Below are 20,375 nucleotides of genomic sequence, written 5' to 3'. Positions count from 1 at the left end.
GTTGTTTGAAAAACAACATTTTTTGAATCTGTGTTTGATGCTGTCATTGGAAATACTATGTTATCAAAAGCACCGGTATTACGCGTTTTTTGTTATTGTTCGTTTTTAGACTTCTTTTTTTTTAAATTTTTTTTAACGTTTATTTATTTTTGAGACAGAGAGAGACAGAGTATGAACGGGGGAGGGTCAGAGAGAGGGCGACACAGAATCTGAAACAGGCTCCAGGCTCTGAGCTGTCAGCACAGAGCCCGACGCGGGGCTCGAACTCACGGACCGCGAGATCATGACCTGAGCCCAAGTCCGCCACTTAACCGACTGAGCCACCCAGGAGCCTGTTTGTAGACTTTTCTACATGGATAAATGATATATCCACAATGCAGCTTCTGACTCTATGCTTCTATATATGTGATTTTTAAGAGAGTGACTTAACAAAGACAGCCAATAATTGGATTTTCAAGACAACACACCCAGGAAGAATTACTAAATTTCTTTAGGTCTTCTCCTTCTCTGCCTCCTTATCTCCTCCCTATCCCCACCCCACCCCATTCTACTCCTGCCTTTATCTTCTTCCTCCTTTCTGCTTTAGTGGTAACCAATTCTATCCCTAACATCTCTAAGCATCCAGAAATAACACTGATTCAGGTTACTTGATGCTAATGTGCCTCCCCAAGTAATACTTTCCCAGACTTCACAGGTCAAAATTAAGCAATTTAGAGCCATCTGTGTTATGACACTGCATGTAAAAACCCACATATAGTTTGCTTCTCATTTAGATATTCAGATCATATTACATTTCCATCTTTATAGAATCTTTTAAGGCAGGGGTCACCATACTATATTTTAAACATTGTGGAAATTGAGGCTGAGGAACCCCTTAATTGTTCAAGCTCTGTCTGATCCCCAAATCCTTTTTTTCATTACATTACACTAATAGTTATATCATAATGATAAAATTAAGCTTTAGTTTCATCTGTTGTCATATAATGAAATACATAGCCTCAGTTTTCTCATTCCATCCATCTAAATTTTCAGATGAGTTGTAAGAATGATGACAATTCAAAGTTTGCTGAATTTTGGCCCCTGCTGCTCAGTCTATAGTGAACTACCTACCCTCCTGGTATTTTGAGACTCCCGAGGCACATTTGCAAAACTCTTTCCTTTCTCAGTAAAATAAAAAGCACCCTTGTAAATCCACATCTACAGCTCACCGATTTCCCATGACTAGACATGTTTAAACCTCTGGTCATGATTAAAGTAAAATCTGCTCCAATGTGTTTGTACGGAGCTATAAATGTATCTACATATGTGCATATGATTTTTCACCTTTGAGTAACTATTTTTAATAACTTTATTAAAGTTATTAAAGAGGTCTGCATGCATGTTGCAAATCCTTTTTCTGTTAAATATACCTGTATTTAACAATTGCATGATGACTTCATTTAGCTGTATAAGAAATTATTATGCTTATTTAATCATAGTGTAGACAAATAATCAAATTCTATCTGAAAAAAATACAAATTTTAGCAATTTTCAATTATTTTAATCAATATACATTTACTTTCATATATTTGTTTTTGAAAATATTTCAGTGTTGATAATTGCTATAGCATAAATAAACAGAAGATTCACATCCAGAATAATTTATGCCTTACAAAATACTTTAAAATAGTGTTATGGGCTCAATTGTGCCCCCTTTTCTCCGCTAATTCGTACATCAAAGTCTAAGTTACTAGCACCTCAGAATGTGACCTTATTTAGAGATAGGGTCTTTGAAGAGATAAATAAATTAAAATGAGCCAATTAGGGTTGCCTTATAAAGAGAGGAAATTTGGACACAGCCACATACACAGAGGTAAGATGATAGGAAGACACAAAAAGATGGCCATCTACAACACAAGGAGTCAGGCCTGGAACAGATCCTTCCCTCACAGCCCTCAAAAGAACCCCACTGACATCTGACATCTTGATTTAGACTTGCAGCCCCCAGAACTGTGAGACTATAAATTTCTGTTAAGCCACCCAGTCTATGGTACTTTCTTTTTAAGTTTTTTTTTTTTTTTTTTTTTTTTTTAATTTACGAGAGAGAGAGAGAGAGAGAGAGAGCATGAGCGAGGAAGAGGCAGAGAGAGAGAGAATCCCATGATGGAGCTCAAACTCATGAATTGTGAGATCATGACCTGAACTGAAATCAAGAGTCAGATACCTAACCAACTGAGTCACCCAGGTGCCCTTATGGTACTTTGTTATGGCAACTTTAGGAACTAACACTAGCATTCTGAAATAATTGCTTATATACATCTATGTAAATGGACTTTATTGACTTTGCTAGAATGAAGATTTTATTTTTGGTTTCATTATTATAATTGTAAAAGATATACAAAAATTCTATTATGGACTTATTTCTTCTACAAATAAATATATTTTCTTACACATATATTTTATCTCTACCATATTCCTTTTAAATGAATTAATATTTTCAAATATCTTTTATTAGACATTTTGAGAATTTCTATAAAAACATCAGGTGAAAATAGCAAGATGAGGCAACTTTTCCAAGTTTATTTTATATTATTCATAGGACATGGTTATTATTTCTAGTATTTCCAATGATGTAAGTTCCATTTTTTAGAGGAGTAATTTTATACTTCAAAAGAAATCACATCTAATTTTCTATAGAACGAGTGGGAATTTATTTTTAAGAGACTGTTATGAAAGGTACTACATCAGTGAAAATTACAGAGTTGTTACCATTGCATTGATTAGTAATAGACTTGATTTTTCCAAAGCATATTCTGTTGCCCATAGGTAATGCAGAAGAGTTTCTATAAAAGGACTGAGGAGAAATTAAAACATACAATTTATCAGTCAAAAATAAAATAGCTTTGAATATGAATAGGAAATCATGGAGCTTATGAAAGCAATGGAAATGTCATAACTTCGGGGGGAGGTGACTAGAAATGGATGGATTTTTCAAGCCATACTATCTGCCTAAATTTACCTCTAATGAATTGCAAGTTGCATCTCTGAAATTCGTATATTTAAGGCTTGATTGAATCCTCTGGCTTGTGTGTTTTCTAAATATGTGCATTAAAACTGAAACCATTTTCCTCACAGTCATGCTTGAAAATTTGGGGACTTGGGCATGGATATTTGGGAATTTTTTTTTCTGGAAAAATAGCATAATTTAAAAATAAAAGAAAATATTACCTGAGTAACTACCTAAAGACCTTTGTTAATTAGTGGTGATTGCCACTAAAACAAATTTTACCTCTTTGTTCTTTTTTTTTTTTTGTTTTTCAAGTGTCTGTTTATATCATACCAAGGGATGACATTACAAGCTTTGCGGAGTTTAGTAGAACATGTATACTGTATTTCAAATGAAAGCAGTTTGACAGCAGGGTGGGGCTTAAGTATTTCCCAAGCTGCAGGGCGACTCCTTCTGTTTAAGAGCTAATAATGTGATTAAATTAATTCTAATATTACAATCTCAAAGACACTTATCAAATATCTCAAGAATTTAACGATAATTTGTATTTTCTTGGATTCTGTTTACTTGGTGAGTTTTCCAAGTTAGGAAGAAGAGGGACAATTTGATTGATCCCTTCCCACTAAGAATATAATGGGTCCTTAAAATTCAAGTGGGAACTAATTGTATATTTTCACTGTATTGTAGTATATGCTTGTCATATGTCTGATATCTCACTGAGTCCGATTTTGGAAATGAAAAGGTGTTTGGAACCCTCCTTTGGTAAACATTATGATTAAAATTGTGAAGGAGAGGGGTGCCTGGGTGGCTCAATCTGTTGAGCATCTGACTTCAGCTCAGCTCATGTTCTCACAGTCCATGAGTTTGAGCCCCATGTCAGGCTCTACCCGGACAGCTCAGAGCCTGGAGCCTGCTTCAGATTCTGTCTCCCTCTTTCTCTGCCCCTCCCCCATTCACCCTGTATCTTTCTCTCTCAAAAATAAAATAAAAACATAAAACATTTTTAAAAAATTAAAAAAATAAAATTGTGAAGGAGGATGAGAGTTGTATAGTCGGAGTAGTATAGATGGATGATTTAAATAATCATAATGCATTTATTTTAACTTTTTTAGGTTAATGAAAGGATGGAATAAATCAAGTTGAAATAAAGAAATGAAGATGTAACTTCCAAAACATTGAGAATCTTCACTTCTGTTAAAAATAAATTTTCAATTATAATATTTTTTAAGAAATAATATATACATGATTTGGTTTTACTCAAAATTTGCTTTTTACATTTTCTAAGCCATTTTCTAAGTGTCTTGTGTGATGCAGATAGATGGCAAATACAGTAGAACAGTATTTAACATAGCTGATTATGACATAGTTTTGACTTTCCTCATACAAATAATGTCCTTAAGCAGAATCAGCACAGTATAAAAGGTCATAAAAGTGCATAATAGTCTATTTCTATTCTGCTTTGAAGAAGTTCTAATGCTTTACCCTTCACCTACCTGACCTTCAATTTCATCAATATGAAAGAGCTATTGTCAAGATTACATGTTGGAAATTTGTAACATTTAGCTCCGAGGCTGCCATTAGTAAGGAAATAATAAATAAAGCAATTCGCTATAATTCAACAAATATTCATGCATTTGGAAATTGAATGCTAAAATTAATCTTGATAAATGTCAATCACTGTGGAGATCATTCTAAAACAACAAGTTCATAATTATCACCGCAGGGGTCTTATGCATGCAGAGGATGTTAAAGCAAGTCAGGGTGCACCTGCTGCTCAATCCATTGAATTCACTTTTAATCAAATAGTGTGGTCTGAGACCCTCTCTTGGCCTTTGGTACCCATAAAATAATTACATAATAAAAATGGAATGAAGTAAACAAAATAAAAATATATTATAAAAATGGGAAAACATATACTAAAAAATGAATAAAAAAGAAAAACGTCCCTAAAACAGATGCTTGCATCACCTGCCTGTGCTCCATTCTTTTAACAAGCCACATTCATCACCCAAATTAGACTAGCTACTTTCATCTCCATTTCCTTTCAATTTAATCCTTGCTAGTGTGAACTTGCCAATGATGGCTATGTACAGATAGTGGTTTCAGGGAACACTGATTATCAGAGACCAAATCTAGACCACAAAGCCTGTTTGTAAAGGCAAGTGAAGAGCAGGAAAATGGAAATTACTTTCAGATATTACTAATCTGCACCAGATTTGGGTTGGGGACCCAACAATAAAAGGTTCTGTGTCTTATTTACCCGTCACTTGAGTCACTTGTTCCCCTTGTGCTTTAATTATCTTTTGTTATTTCTTTTAAGTTTTGTTATTTTAAAGAGTGCTTTTGGAATGTTTTCACTTAAGTATAGGAAATGATGATTTTCGTTCACACTTTTAACTTTTTGTTGTTGTTGTTCTTTTTCTCCCTAGGGATGCAGATCTGTTCCTGTTAGACACAAGAAAGACCCAAGCTTTAGATGTGGGTTGGCTTGTCTTTGATATCACTGTGACCAGCAATCATTGGGTAATTAATCCACAGAATAATTTGGGTTTACAGCTCTGTGCAGAAACAGGAGATGGTAAGCAATGAATTTCAATATTTTTCATGGGGCTAGTTTTGACACACTGAGAGTTACGACTTTGTACACAATTTAACCAAGATATGTTTTATACCTACGTTGTGCAAGGTAGCACCCGCCATAAGATAGTGCAATACATCAATTAGTTAATTGATTTATAAACATATTTACTCAACACACATTTATTTTCAGCCTCTGTGGTGGGGATAAGGGGTAAAGAAGAATTATGTATCGGTCCTGGCTCTGAAAGAGTTTTTAATCTAGTCTTGAAGAACTGTATGCAAACAAATAGCACTACCATAACAACACCAAAAGAAAGCTATATACAAAATGCTATGGATCTATGTCTTGATTATGACGGTAGTTATACAACTATATAGTTTATAAGAATTTATAGAACTGTACATTGAAATGAACACTACTGTATGTAAAAAATATCTCAAAACTTGACTAAAAATAACAAAGACATACACATATACATAATAGTGCTAGGGAAACAGGCAAAGGAGCTACCGATAATACAGGGGAGAAAAGAGGCACGAAATACTGCAGAAAATAACATCGTTTGGTCTTAACATATTCCAATATTTGGTCAAAGACAACACCTCCAGGGTCATCTGTGGAGTTGAGGGTGGGAGGGGATCGGTAGGAAAGGTTTATTTTGAAGAAGCTCCAGAAGTTTTTTTATGCTCACCAGTATTCATTGACCAACTGTATGGCATGCGCTTGCCTAGATGCTAGACGTAAAATGGTATATTTAGAAATATACCAAGTGGGCTACATTGTGCCTCACACCCTGTGAATGTTAGGGCCAGGCCCAGGGAGGGTAATTTATAAAAGGATGATTAATTAGAGGGTGTACCTTATTTAAGTTTTACTGTTTTAGTTTTCTGCAGGATCAGTCAGTAGACACATTCACCCTAGAGGCTGCCCTACTCATTCCTCTTTGCTGTATTACACTACAGCCTTGCTCAAAACATACAGTTAAGTAAAAGTTGGGTCTGATTTGGGTCTCTTTTAAAGGGGTTCGTCGCTATAAGCATTAGGACTTCACAGTGACATTGTGTTACCTATATAACCAGATTCATAGCTGAAGAATACTATAACCAATGCTGGTTCCCCAAGGATTGTGTATATGAAATGAGACTGACAGATACAAACCAAATATATTACCGAGTTCATCCTCAGATCTTGATCTAGTAATAGAGTTATTGAAGTTCTTAGTGTTATTGAAGTGTTTCAGGCATTTTCCCACCAAATCTAGGCTTTTCATAGATTTTAATGACAGAGCCGAATTAAATTTTTTAAAACAATTCAAATATTTTGAAGTATAGGTTATTTTTCAATTATGGCTTTGCGATTAGCATTGAGGATTTGCAGAGTTCAAGCATTATGAATGTAGACTGAGAAAGTATGCATTTAAATAATCTTCCAAGAATTCTTACACTGTCAAACTACTGTACATTTATGGTCAGAAATGTGACTGGGAAATCAGCACTGTGGGGGTGAGCAGTCATTTCTTCCCTGGTATGTGGCCCAAACAAGAAAAATTAAATTAGTGGTATGTGCTTCTCCTAGTCTTTTCCTTAGGGAGATGCTTGAAATGTCTAACTAAACAATTCAAGAGATCTATGAAATATGATCAGCCTCTTTCTTTTTCATTCCCTACCCATTCGCACCGCACTTGAAAATTCTGAAATTTCCCTTTTTTTTTTCACTCTTTCTTCTGTATTGGTTCTCTCTGCTTTACTATCTATGTAATTTGGCTTCTGTCTTGCTTTCAACTTATGTTTTTCTCGCCAAGAACTACTTTATATTTTGTAGTTTCCTCCCACTCCTTGATTTATTTCTCCTATATGTTAGGGTAATTTTACTTTAAATTAATGTTGTATTATTTAATAATATGGGAAGATTGTTTTGAGCCTAAAATAAATTAATATTTCATTTTTTTTCAAAGGTTTCCAAGTCCTTTATTTAAGACTTAGGTTATATACAGCCTTCGTTGCTTTTCTTTATCTCTGTAATACTGTCCAATATTAAAATATGAAAATGGTTAAATGTGCTAGGCAAACTGGCTTTGTGCCTTTAAGCAATACTTAAAACAGATTTTAACCAGAGCTAGAGCATATTTGGCCTTCAGAAAGCAAATGGCCCTCCTGGTCCCTTAGTTTTATTAACTGTGACCTTATGGAGAATATACTTGTGACATTTCTCTATAAATATGAATAACCAGATGCTTCAGCTTATTATTGCTTCATTCATTACTACTGCTGATGTGCTCAATGTGATATTGTGACATTGCTTCAAACAGAGCAAACCATCTTTAATTTACAGTAATGGGTTCTGAAAACATTTACTTCTCAGCAAAAGTAATTGGCAGTCATGATTGGATGGTACTCAGATGATTTCAAATGATTTGTTGATTACCCACTTATTCATTTGTTTGGCATAAACTTATTGAGTATCTATACATGAAAGACAATATGTTAAAGGGCAATATAATTTGGGAGACAGATATACGTAGCTAATTTTAGAAAGGATAAAGCATTCTAAATGCTAAAAATAGTAGCACAATCAAGACACTACAGGAAAATGGAAGATAGAGAGTTAATTCCAAACAAGTCAGAGCCAGAAGGACAGTGGTTCAGGTGACTTTTAAGCCAGGTCAGTTCAATAAGATTTCAAGAAATGGAGATGAGAAGAGAGGGAACTGTGGGCGTATGTGGAATGGTCGAAGGGAGAATTCATTCCTAGATGAGGAAACAACGTGAGTAAATGAATAGAATGGCAAATTGCATGGAATAGTCTGGAAAAAGTCAATAGCTCAGAGTTGGCCAGAACAACAATCATGTATGAAATATGACTGCAAATGCTATTAGGAAAGTGATTTGGAGACAAATCATGGAAGGAAAATGAAATCTCACTTATGTATAGTATATTCTTGTTGCTTGATCACACGTCATAAAAGAACCAGACTTGCTGCTTTAATCAATCACAGCAACACCATCGTATGAATGTTGGTTTCATGAGGTCATAGGATGTATATTTCACCTTCACAGTTGTACCCTCTGTGCTTGGTACAATGAGGCTTGTGGGTAGGTATTAAAAATGTATCTTGAATGATCACTGAATGAGTTTGTAATTTAAAAGACTTTTATACACCATCTGCCCCTGAACATGTTACTCTTAAGAAGACATTCCAAACTATAACTTTTGGGTGATTATTAACCAAGTCAGTCTGGTGTAACACAGGAGCAGAGTTTTGTACCCAACTCACAGTACAGTAGTTAAAGCAGTTTTAGTCATAAAGTGAGGAGAAAACCAGTGATGTATATTATTAAATTTTGATTATCTTTCTCCTGCAAAAAGAGAAAAAAAGGTAAAGAGGCCCAAATATATTTTGGAAGTCAAAAGACTGCTGAAATCAAAACTAGCATTATGATTCCTCAGAGGAACTGTGAAAAATATGTCAGTTTATGAAATATTCTTTTTAGAAATTTGACAAATGAACTGCCATCGATTTGGCAGGAGACTTTAAGAATATTCCATTGATTTTTTTTTCATACAGAATAATTCCCTGAACTCCACACATTTGTTTCATCAAAATTAAGCAAACATATGAGCAGGCAAACAAAAAAGAAACACTGCTGCTTCTTAATGGTCTAATCTAGAGATTCCAGACATGGATCCACTTGTGTAAAATCACTTTCAAAGTTCTCAAGCATTCTCTCATGGTGGTTAATAGATTTCTGTGATAAGATAGTCTCTCTTTATTAACAGCAAATGAGTAGGCTTAGGTCTGTCTTATAATTTATTGTAAGATTTTTAGCTCACCAAGTTATAAAAACACATTAATCATCTGAATTATTAGGTCTTTATTAAAATTGTTAATAAACCTATGGTACCATTATTCTTTACACATATATACATACAGGGCTTATTACACAGATAGCAACTTAACCGAGCTTTAAAGACTAAGTGTTTCCCCCCAAACACTACAATTTCCCACTGTTTGATGCTTTATATAGTTTAAACCTTCCAAGTACATTAATCCTTTTCTCAAACTTGGGTTTATAGAGATGGAAAAACAAAGAGAGTATTTTTGGGTTCATTAGAATGTCTTTAAAAAATCCTATGTTTTCAGACATTTTAGGTTTGGCAATACTCAGAATGAATTTTGCCAATGACTTTTTTTTCTTTCTATTCAAACCCACTTATACGTCAAAGAAAATTCAATCCGTATGTTTCTGATTCATTTGTATTCAAGTCATCAAAATGTTGTTTTGTCAGAGTACTGTTTAATGTCCAAGAAACATTATAAAGTTCTTTTTTTAATAAGACTCTAATATCCATTTTTCTTCAAATGAGGTTGTGGCATAATTTCCAAGCATATCAAGGTAAAAATTCAGATTTAAAGACAGATTTCAACGTTTCACTGAATTTTGTAGCCAATTCAAGAAAACAAATTTCAGAGGTATTAACTATGAAATAAAATTCCATTATGATTGATGCTTAAATATAAGATAGAGAAACATAGTTATTACTACAGATGACATAGAATTTAAAGTTTATATACTTAATTTTTTCATACTTAATTGACATAAGAAGGATAAATAAATAGAATAAATAACTCCATTCTAGAAATATAAATTCTAAGAAGAAATTATTAGGAAAACTAGATTCATATCTTAGCTCTGTTTGGGGCACCTGGGTGGCTCAGTCGGTTAAGCGTCCGACTTCAGCTCCGGTCATGATCTCATGATTTGTGGGTTTGAGCCCTGTGTCAGGCTCTGTGCTGACAGCTCAGAGCCTGGAGCCTGCTTTAGATTCTGTGTCTCCCTCTATCTCTGCCCCTCCCCTGCTTACACTATCTCCCTCTCTCTCTCCCTCACTCTCTCTCTCTCAGAAATAAACATAAAATTTTTTTTAAATCTTGGCTCTGACAAAGTAGTTCATGTTTTAGTCGTAGCATTAATAGAATGAGTATTAGTGCTAATTACTTACAATGACTGTGTGAGGCTGTATTAGTTGAAAGGACCTGGCATATGGTAAGACAGGAATGAAAGGTCTTTATGCTGAATAGGACTAGAGAATGCACACAGACTTTTCACTTACTCCAGGTGACACTCATTTAACTTAGGATTAATTTTTTTTAAAATATAGAGGTTGTACTGATGATTTAAGGAAGTTTTAGATAAATTCACAAATGATAGTCCACTGGAAAAAGGTGAGATTATTGATAAATGTTCTTAAACTTTGAGTTGGCAGCCAAATGTATAAGTAGCTACATTATTATGCTCATGTCTAATAACTTGGGTTGATAAAGTGATTATTGATAGGAAACTTTTAAATATATTCCAATCTGGAGTATGAAGCCAATAGAAATGAACACTCAGAGATATACATCATGATTAATTGATTCCTTATATTGGTTATTCATAGGTACCAGAGATTATAAAATTATTAGTACTGATATAGTAGCATTCTTGAGTCCCAATCATCTTACTCTTAGAAAACATAACATAGATATTTTGGGGATAACTAATTACTTCATTGAAAATAATGAATGGGGCACCTGGGTGGCTCAGTCGGTAAAGCGTCCGATTTCCGCTCAGGTCATGATCTGTTGGTTTGTGAGTTGAGCCCCGCGTCGCGCTCCTTGCTGACAGCTCAGAGCCTGGAGCCTGCTTCAAATTCTGTGTCTCCCCTCTCTCTGCCCCTCCCATGCTCACGATCTGTCTCTGTCTCTCAATAATAAATAAATGTTAAAAAAAATTAAAAAAAGAATATAATGGAAACAAGTTTTTGTCACTTAATAGGCTTACCCATATAGGGATAATTGATTAAAGGCTAGCCTATATTACCATTAGAAACAATTTCCAAACCAAAGATGCCTCAGTATAAATTACTAGTATTTGACTTCATAAACCTATTAGCATCAAGATGTCTTCTTACAAAGAAGGTAGAATTAGAAGCAGTATTTTAATGTTCAAAGAACACGTGGCTAAAGAAATATTGATGGTCTTTGCTAAAGGGTTTTTCTGAACATGTCATGCTGATATTTATAGCACATTGCATAAAATTCCCACTCTATAAATGCCATTTTCTATAAAATAATCAGAAAATGGAAGGTACCATATGAATTCATTGGAAGAACATCAGAGAAGACCTTCCTGAAAGTGAAGGAAACAAACCATTGTAAATGTTCCTCCTCCTCAGTTTATAATCTGACCCATGCTGGTCAGCAGCTGTCTATTTCTCAGACATAGTAAAGGAGTAAAATTGGAGCATTTTTTCTGCTTGTTGGTGCACAAGGGTTTTCTCTGTTGTATTTTTAGAAGTCACACATATCAGAGCTTTTCTAAAGACACAATTTAATCTTCTATTATTTTCACCAACATTGTGCCAATTAAAAAAAAAAGTCAACTTTAGTTATCAGTACTATTATCTTGAACGTGAGTATTTTTGAACTTTTATTACCCAGGGTTCCTACTCGTGGGTTTTTGTTGCTGTTCACTCCTGGGAATTAGCAGCTACTCCATCTACATTAATGATAGGGAGTGGAATTACTCATTTTTTTTTTCTACAGCCATGAGGTCTGTGTTAATTGCTAATTTTCCCTACTCAGTGAAGAGTAATTCAACATACTGATAAAAATTTTCCTCAAAATTGCAGTATCGTGCTATATCTTTTAAATATGCTATGTTAAAAAGTCAGATTTTTAAAAAATTCACTGTCATCTTTTGAATTACAGAATATTTATTCCTAATTAGAAAAATATATCCTGGTGTCTACAGTCCTCGTGTCATTATATGTTAAACAGACATGTAAGTTACTAAGTTGATATTCGTTTAAACTTTATTGAATGTGAGCATGTTGATGTGAGATAGATGAAGAGTTCTTAATGTGTATCTGTTTCCATTTAATGTCCTAGAATCTACTATTTTTAAATGGAAGTATTTGGTTAAATAAGTTTGTTGTGTTATCCTAAGGATTCCTAAGAGAGTCGTTTTTACCACAGGGGAAAAATCTCCAAATTAAGCGCCTGTGTTGTCAAATGACTATTTATCTGTGTCAAGGGTCAGATGATCTATGTGGCCAGTTAATCTGAATATCAGCTGACATAGTGCTAATAAGTAGCAGAAGAAATTCAGAGATCAAGGGTGATATTTTTCTTTTTGTCCTGCTGTTTTGACTATAGTTTCTCATTATTTATCTAAGTTCAAAAAGTTGAATTATGTCTACTTATCAGAGGATCTTTTAAACATTTTGAGATTGATAATATTCTCTTCCCTTATCTGAACTTTATCTTATAAAGTAATTAAGTCATTTTTGTTCATAAAACCATATGGCTCCCTTTTGCTGAATTTATGATGATGACAATTGGTTTCAAATAAATAAATGAGAGAATCTGCATATCCAAGAAACTGCAAGAATCACATATCTTGCTAAATGTTCTGAAAATAATAGGGAGCATATACTCCTATGATTAATATAAAGGAAGTCATTCTTTATGTACTATTTCATGTTAAGGATATTTAGAGCATACTTGCTTGACTTTTAGATGAATATTTAAGAATAAATTAGGAAGATAGTTGAAGAACAGACTTCAAATAAATAAATAAATAAATAAATAAATAAAATTGAACTTTTACCCCACAGTCCAGAAATTAAATTAATGTGAGGTGGGGGGCAGGGGGGAAGCAGATTTAGGCATAAGAAAAAAGAAGTGCCTAATAAGTGGATGTTAATGGTGAGAGAATGAGCTACATGTGACTGGAAGAATTCACCATTTATTTGACCTTTTTTTCTAAGGATTGTTACATTGCATAAGTTATCAGGTAATTGTAATTTATGAGCTTAAATTTATACTTTAAGCATTATACATATATAAACATTATATTCAGAGAGGGTGCAGTTAGTGGAAATGTACCCTCTTAAAGGAACCTGGTATTAAATAGTTACATTCAAACCAAAACTAAAGATATTGTATAAAAACCAGAGATGGAGAAACTGGTAAAGAGAGGAAAGAAATGTTAGACATCTCATGAACTTTCTTTTGGGATAGGTGCATGTAGGTGAATGTGTGCATGCGTGCACACACACATGTGTGTAGAGGGAAAATATTTGGTCATAAACACATTCTCAAGTAATCATGGGAGGAATCAGATATAAGTTCACAGTTGATAATCTATAATTACTAAGGTTTTTAGAGAGTTCTTATTACAGCATTTAGACAGGTTATAGTTTCTTTTACTTTAAGGGCCACACAAACTTTTTCAGTATCATAACAAAACATAAAACTTAATCTAAATTTTTCCAGAACATTTTCTTTGAAGTGGCTTCAGTTTCCATCCTATTTCTATAGAATTTCAAAAACATTAAAGCATAAATTAATCTATGGAAATGTATTAGTTTCTAAAAAATCATTCTTTGTATGAATCAAACCATGGAGAGGTATTTAGAAGATGGCTAGAAGAGGGGTGGCCTGGGTGGCTGAGTCATTTAGGCATCCAACTTCAGCTCAGGTCATGATCTCGCAGTTCATGAGTTCAAGCCGCATGTCGGGCTCTTTGCTGACAGCTGGGAACCTGGAGCCTACTTCAGATTCTGTGTCTCCCTCTCTCATTCCTTCCTACTTGCACTCTGTCTGTCTCTCTCTCAAAAATAAATAAAGATTAAAAAAATAAATTAAGAAAATAAATAAAAGATGGCTAGAAGAAACAAACTATATTGGTCACTTTATGTGAATGATTCAGAAAAGTTTCCATTGAGGAGAATTCCTGTATCTTTATGGTAAAAATGTCTATTGAAAATAAGTATGACATAGATTTCCCTTGTGGTTTAAAATAAGTATTGTTAATTTTCCAAAATCATGTAGGCTGTGACCTATGGGTTTTCGAACTCGTGTAATGTCTTAAAGCACATCAGAGAACATAAATCTTTTCTGTGTGCTTTAGATTTTTACAATTTTCCCACTGCATAAAAATGAGCAAAATCATCAATATGTCTTTCATAGCTAGAGTAACTATACATAAATATTGGAGCACTGGTAAATTTGTACTTTGTTCAACCCTAGACTTTATTAATTCTCTTATTAGTCATATATGGTTTTCATAAACTATACTTCATGTATTTTCAAGCTCACTCTATTTATCAAAATTTATCTTCTGTCTACATAAAGATATGCTTTTTTATACCCTGATTTTGGCAATATTTTTTTGCCAACGTCAATTATTCTTCCAGGCTAATATTTCATATTTTTTAGTTCTTTATGATTAACCTAAGTTTTACTTCCTAGGTACATCTTTAGTTCATCTTAAATAAATATTCAAACTGTGTATATGCTGTGATGGTCAGTTGCAATAATATTAATAACTAATGGAATCTAACATTTACTGAGAGCTTATTAAGTGCCTGACATTTTACTAGCTCTTTAAATGGAATATCTACTTTATCTTCACTATTATCCTATTTCGTACATGAGGAAACTCAGTCTTAGAAAGTTTAATAATTTTGCCCATGAATCTAATGATGATTTATTTTCAGAGCCAGCTCTTATATACTATGATTCCCACAAATTATATGAATTTCGTACAAATTCCAAACTGAAAAAATAAAGGTAATTTTATAATTTCCATATAAAACAATGCTATTAATAATGATTGTTATGGGACAAAATTGAATTTTATGTTGGACCTTTTGGGAATTACCTTTGAGTTTTTATATTTTCTGTCTGGTATTGAATTTTGATCTACCTCTTGTTACCACAAAAAGTAACAGCAATTTAACCATATTTTTTTGTTTTCTAAATCTAACTACTTCAGTATTTCTTTCAGCCCCTACACAATTATAGTTAATTTGATACACTCATAAATCAAAAAGTAGAAAAGGTAGTGATTCACGTCAACATGTAATTAAATTTAGCCAAATTTAATTTCTTTATTTTGAATTTAATAATGAACATGCCTTTCCTTGGTACAGTATATATCTCACTAATGTATTTTGATAGGCTCTCCTGTCATTTTCTCTCCCGTAATCCATGTTCCTCATCATGGAATCCTCATATCTACCTCCCTCACCACCCTTTTTAAATGGCAACTGGTGCTCAAGTTTGTAGTTTAAGTCAGAGTGCAGCAAACTTGCCCTGAGGCTAGTCAAGCATGCAGTTTCCAAATTCTAAAATTATTGTACAGAAAGTCAGTGTGAAGTCAATCCTTTCCCCCATCTCACCTTCCCACCTTCCAGCATCAAAGCTGACGGCGAGTTGGTATTGTTTTAACCCTGAAGAGATCTTGGACTAGCTGAATTGTGTTTTGGAATCAACACATTAGGGTGATTTCCCCCCCCCCAAATTGAAAAATAAATCCTCTGGCAATTAAACACGGTTTTTAAAATTTGTGATTGTGTTTTGTTTTGTTTCGTTTTATTTCCCTATAAGCAGAGCTTAGTTGGGTGAACCATGACTGCTTTTCTAAAAACCTGGTGCTTTGAACAAAATGATCAGAATGTAATTTATAGATCCTTTAGTTCTGTTAGAAAGGAAGAATCATGATTCTTATTTCTTTTAAAATGTCTGCATTTTGTATCTGATCAGTAGGCTGAAATGGGCCTCTCATAGCCTAATTTAATCTTGTATAATGGTTCGTAGAGAGAAATAATTTTCCTTTATAAGTAGATGTTGATTATGGAATATATTCAGTAATAAATGGAAGAACTTGAATTTGCTTTTACCATGTCCATTATATATACAATGTTTTAAAACTAGGTTTTAAAGGCAATTTTCTTTGTTTTAATTTATAGTATGTTGATATTTCAATGAGAGACACATGGTAAACATAATTTTCTTATCCAGATTTTATCATCACAACTCAAAAACATACGTGAAAAAGAGTTTTGAAATCAGTGATTTAAAGTAAGCAGAGACAAACAGGAGTTAGTCTTACTTCATTATCTGGTGAAAGATGTATTTTACCATTTTTTAGACTTCCCTTAATGAAAAAGGATATGGAAGTGTTTGGCTACATCTGTATTTCTGTTTTTGATTTTCCCTAATTCAGAACAGTAACCATGGATCACCAATCTTGCCAAACAAATGCCAATGTCAGGAACATATGCCAGTTATTGTTGTTCGTTATATTCCCTATTCTAGACTCTAATTCTGGTTTAACTAATGATCTGAGGGTAAATATTTTCATGGTAATATTGATTTAGAGCCATGAACAATATGAGATTCTCCTTATTCTCATCATACACTAGAGTTAACTCCGTGTTTCCCACTCTTCTCTTTGTGAACTTCACCTATTGCAGATCCATATTTCTTAAAGACACATTATGAAAATAACAGCAGTGCTTGTTTTGCATCGCGAGCAGAGAACACAGTGGGAAGAAAAGAGAAGCTTTAGTGAATATAAGGCATGAGCAGCCACTGTATTCTGTGCAACTGAGAATTCACCTCTGGCACACCTGGTGTAAGCTCAAGTGGGAGAGAAGAAAACCAAAAGAGAAGCAAAAGTGTCTGACAAACAGAGCCAATAGCTGTGTTGCAAGAGGTGATCAGAATTTGAAATTGAAAGTTGAGGGAAAATACTTTGATAAGGGGATGACATATCTCAGCTGCTTAGAAATGAATGCTAATTTCTCTGTAGTGTGACACATTGCAATTTGAGTGGCATAGACACTGGGGAAACCAGTTGCCCTTTCATGGCTGGTGGGAAGTGTTGAATCCTTATTTTCCTGCTTACTAAGGAAAGTCCAACCTTGAACTTAACAAAACAAGCAGCTGTAACACTTCTTCCAGACACTACGTGTGTGTCACTGACAGATCTGAGATGGATGGTTTTCCTGGAGTCTTTGCAAGGTGGAAAGCAGAGACCCAAGACAAAGCATCAGGCCTAACCAATCCTCAACAAAGGGGAACACTTAAAGGAATAGCGTGCTACTTTAGGATTGACAGGGCTGAGTGAAAGATCCGATCCTTCTCTGATTATTATTTTACTCAGTTTTCAAGTGTAACCCGTGTGTGATTGCAAGGTGTAAATATGGTGCATATACATCTAGTGAGGTACCTCCCTTCAATAGATGGCAACTGTTTTATCATCAGAAGTACTGACTTAGCCATCCTTCTCAATTCCCACTTTTCTTGATCCTTTTGAAGAGCATGCTTATTATTTATTATGGGTACTCATATTTATATGAGGAAGTATTCACGTAATTTCTCTCTAAAGTAATGGAGCTAATGGAAATATGAAAGATCTACTTAGGCTATGAAATCAGAAGATGCTGCTGACCCAGGATAACCAAAAGGTAATGCTCTTGGAACCCAGCTATTATTTTGCATGCAGACAGATCAGCAGGATGCACTTGCTCTGGGGAACACCACGCGTGGCCTCATGGTGGTGCGAGATCTCATCGTGCGACTGCTCCCTTATGTGAGGCAGGCCAGTTCACGTTCTTTCCATAGCCAGAGACATGAGAAACGGGTAAAGAAAAGTTCTGCTTTTTTTCACTAAAAAAAATGTTTTGTGATCCAAACTTCATATGTGAAGGAAAGAATTAACTCCTAAAAGTCTTAACTTTTTTTTTTTTTTTTCCAAAAACAGATACTTACCATGGTGTACATTTTAGGTATCTCAGTATCAGGTCTTCATTGCATATTTTGGAAAATACCTTTTACTCTCTTCGTTCTCTATTAGGTGTCAAAATAAATTTCTTTCATTTTGGTGGTATGGACTTGTCTAAAGATTCTGCAAGTAGCTTGTGATGGTTTCATGGCTTTACTTATCAAACGGAAAGGAAAGATCAAACATTTAATGAACCATGTTTTTCTGTATGATAACAATTCTTTTGAATAATATATCATATAAACTGGTAAAAATGAATGATTCCTTTAGACACTTATCAGTTTCCCAAGTAACTGCATTATGTTCATTTCAAAGGCCACTTTCTCCTACTAGAGATAAGATGAAGTGTGAAAATAATTTAATTTCACTGCAATTAACTTAATTTCACTGCTATCAAACAAACTAAACACGTTTGATTTCTAAAATTTCTGTTCACTGATTTCTTAACCCACAGAAATAGTGTTTCAAGGCTTTTTGTCGATTTCTGTGGAAACTCTGCTATGTTATAGTTTTATTTAAATCTATGATTTGAAAGGAAAGAAGTGTGGACTTTTTTATTTTAAAAAGTCACATCAGACTGGAAACAGGGCTAAAAATAATCCACTCTTCTCATGGTTTTGTGAAAAGAATGTTTCTGCTTTCTTAAAATAAATGAGGATTGTAAGACCAACTGCTAACCAATCTTTGGGGAGCATGTGACAGATGATGTCTGTAAAGCTTGTAGGGTCTCAGGGGAAAGGTGCTATATATAAAGAGAAGAGCTCTTAAAAAATAAGTGCTTATGTGAAGGTACACTGCAGTTCCTAGTTTGACATTCATATTTTCATAAGCTGAAAATAAGGCCTGAGTAAAAAACATTTGTTGGGCTTGTCAGGCTTGAGACAGTAAGCCTCCTCATTTCAGAATGATGTCCTATGGAAGGAGACCGATCGTTTTCCATCACCTCAGTCCCACCCTTGGTGCAATAAAACACTTGAGTGTTCTGGACAGCTTCCACAACTAGGCACAAACCTCTCTGCTCCTTTACAGTTCTCAGCCTTTCTTCCCCCAGGCCCTCCTTCCTGCAGTCGCATGAGTTTCAGTTCTGAATGTTTGTGTCCCCCACCCTTACCCCTCACATGCGTCTTGACTCATCATGCCAATGTTTCTGAACACTTTTTTTTCTAATCCCCACCACTTTCTCAAACTGTGAGGCATTACAGTCCCTTCAGCAAAAATTAAAAAAAAAAAAAATTCAACTCTTTAAAAAATATCTTCTTTCTTTAATCTTCTTTACCCTTCACACACTAGATAGAGGAAAACAGATTTTTTTCCTACAGTTATGTTACCAGGAATGGTAAACTCAGTTCTTGTCTGCAGATAATTCTCAACTCCTAGTTCATGTCACTGTGTCAGGATCTGGTTCCCAATTGCCCTCCATGGATTTCATACCTCCAGTGTGTCATTTCTCTTTTATTATCAGCCACAGAATCCTATCCTATTCACATATATTATCAAATTTGTCCCTTCTTTTGTTTTTAACACTTTTTAATAATGAATATATAATTGCACATATATAATATTTCATATAAAATAAAGTGATTATTTTTAATTTACTCTTTTAAATGTCAGTATGAAGAAGGGAATGGAAAGGTCTAGCAAAGGCATTACATGAAGTGCCCAGCTCGTCGAATAGGACCCCAGAATTACTTTGAAGAACAAATCAAAGATCCTACTACCTTGTATTCTAAAGCTCCAAAAATTTTTCCAGATACCACTTAACTGTGAGTTTCCAGCAACATGAAATAGTTTCAAGTCCCAACTTTTCCTTGTTTTTGTTTAAGATTACAAGGCAATGTAAACCATCTTAAACACAAGAAAGTTCTGAGCACGAATGTAAAATTATGTTTGTGATACTTCAAATCCATGTGCTTATAACTGGCAATAGGGAGTTTACTATACAACTAGAAACTAAGCAAATTTGATCAAATTATAATGGAGTTGAAATTTATAGCTAGAATACAATATGCTTAATTTAAGTCAATTTGAGTTAGAATGTATATGGAATTTAAGTAGACAGAATTCTCTCTTCCCCACATTCCTTAAAATCTGATATAAAAAGGATTTAGTCTGTATACTCGGTAGCGAATTCTGCACATTTTAAATCATCTGTTTCTAAAAAAAGGGTAGAATCCAGTATAATTTAGAG

At 34.1% G+C, this 20,375-nt stretch overlaps 1 protein-coding gene across 1 annotated transcript in view; it reads left to right on the top strand.

The window, feature by feature from the left end:
- BMP5 (bone morphogenetic protein 5) overlaps positions 1 to 20,375 on the top strand; it is a 115,407-nt gene that overhangs the window by 71,154 nt on the left and 23,878 nt on the right. Inside the window, exon 3 of the mRNA XM_060615788.2 lies at positions 5,416 to 5,564. Within this exon, the coding sequence (XP_060471771.1) occupies positions 5,416 to 5,564 (149 nt within the window). The remainder of the gene's footprint in view (positions 1 to 5,415; positions 5,565 to 20,375) is intronic.

Source organism: Panthera onca, chromosome B2 (genome assembly GCF_046562875.1).
Source record: "Panthera onca isolate mPanOnc1 chromosome B2, mPanOnc1 haplotype 2, whole genome shotgun sequence".
NCBI classification, from domain to species: Eukaryota; Metazoa; Chordata; class Mammalia; order Carnivora; family Felidae; genus Panthera; species Panthera onca.
The sequence above is the reverse complement of the archived record's forward strand: the minus strand, read 5'-3'. Positions and strand labels throughout refer to the sequence as shown.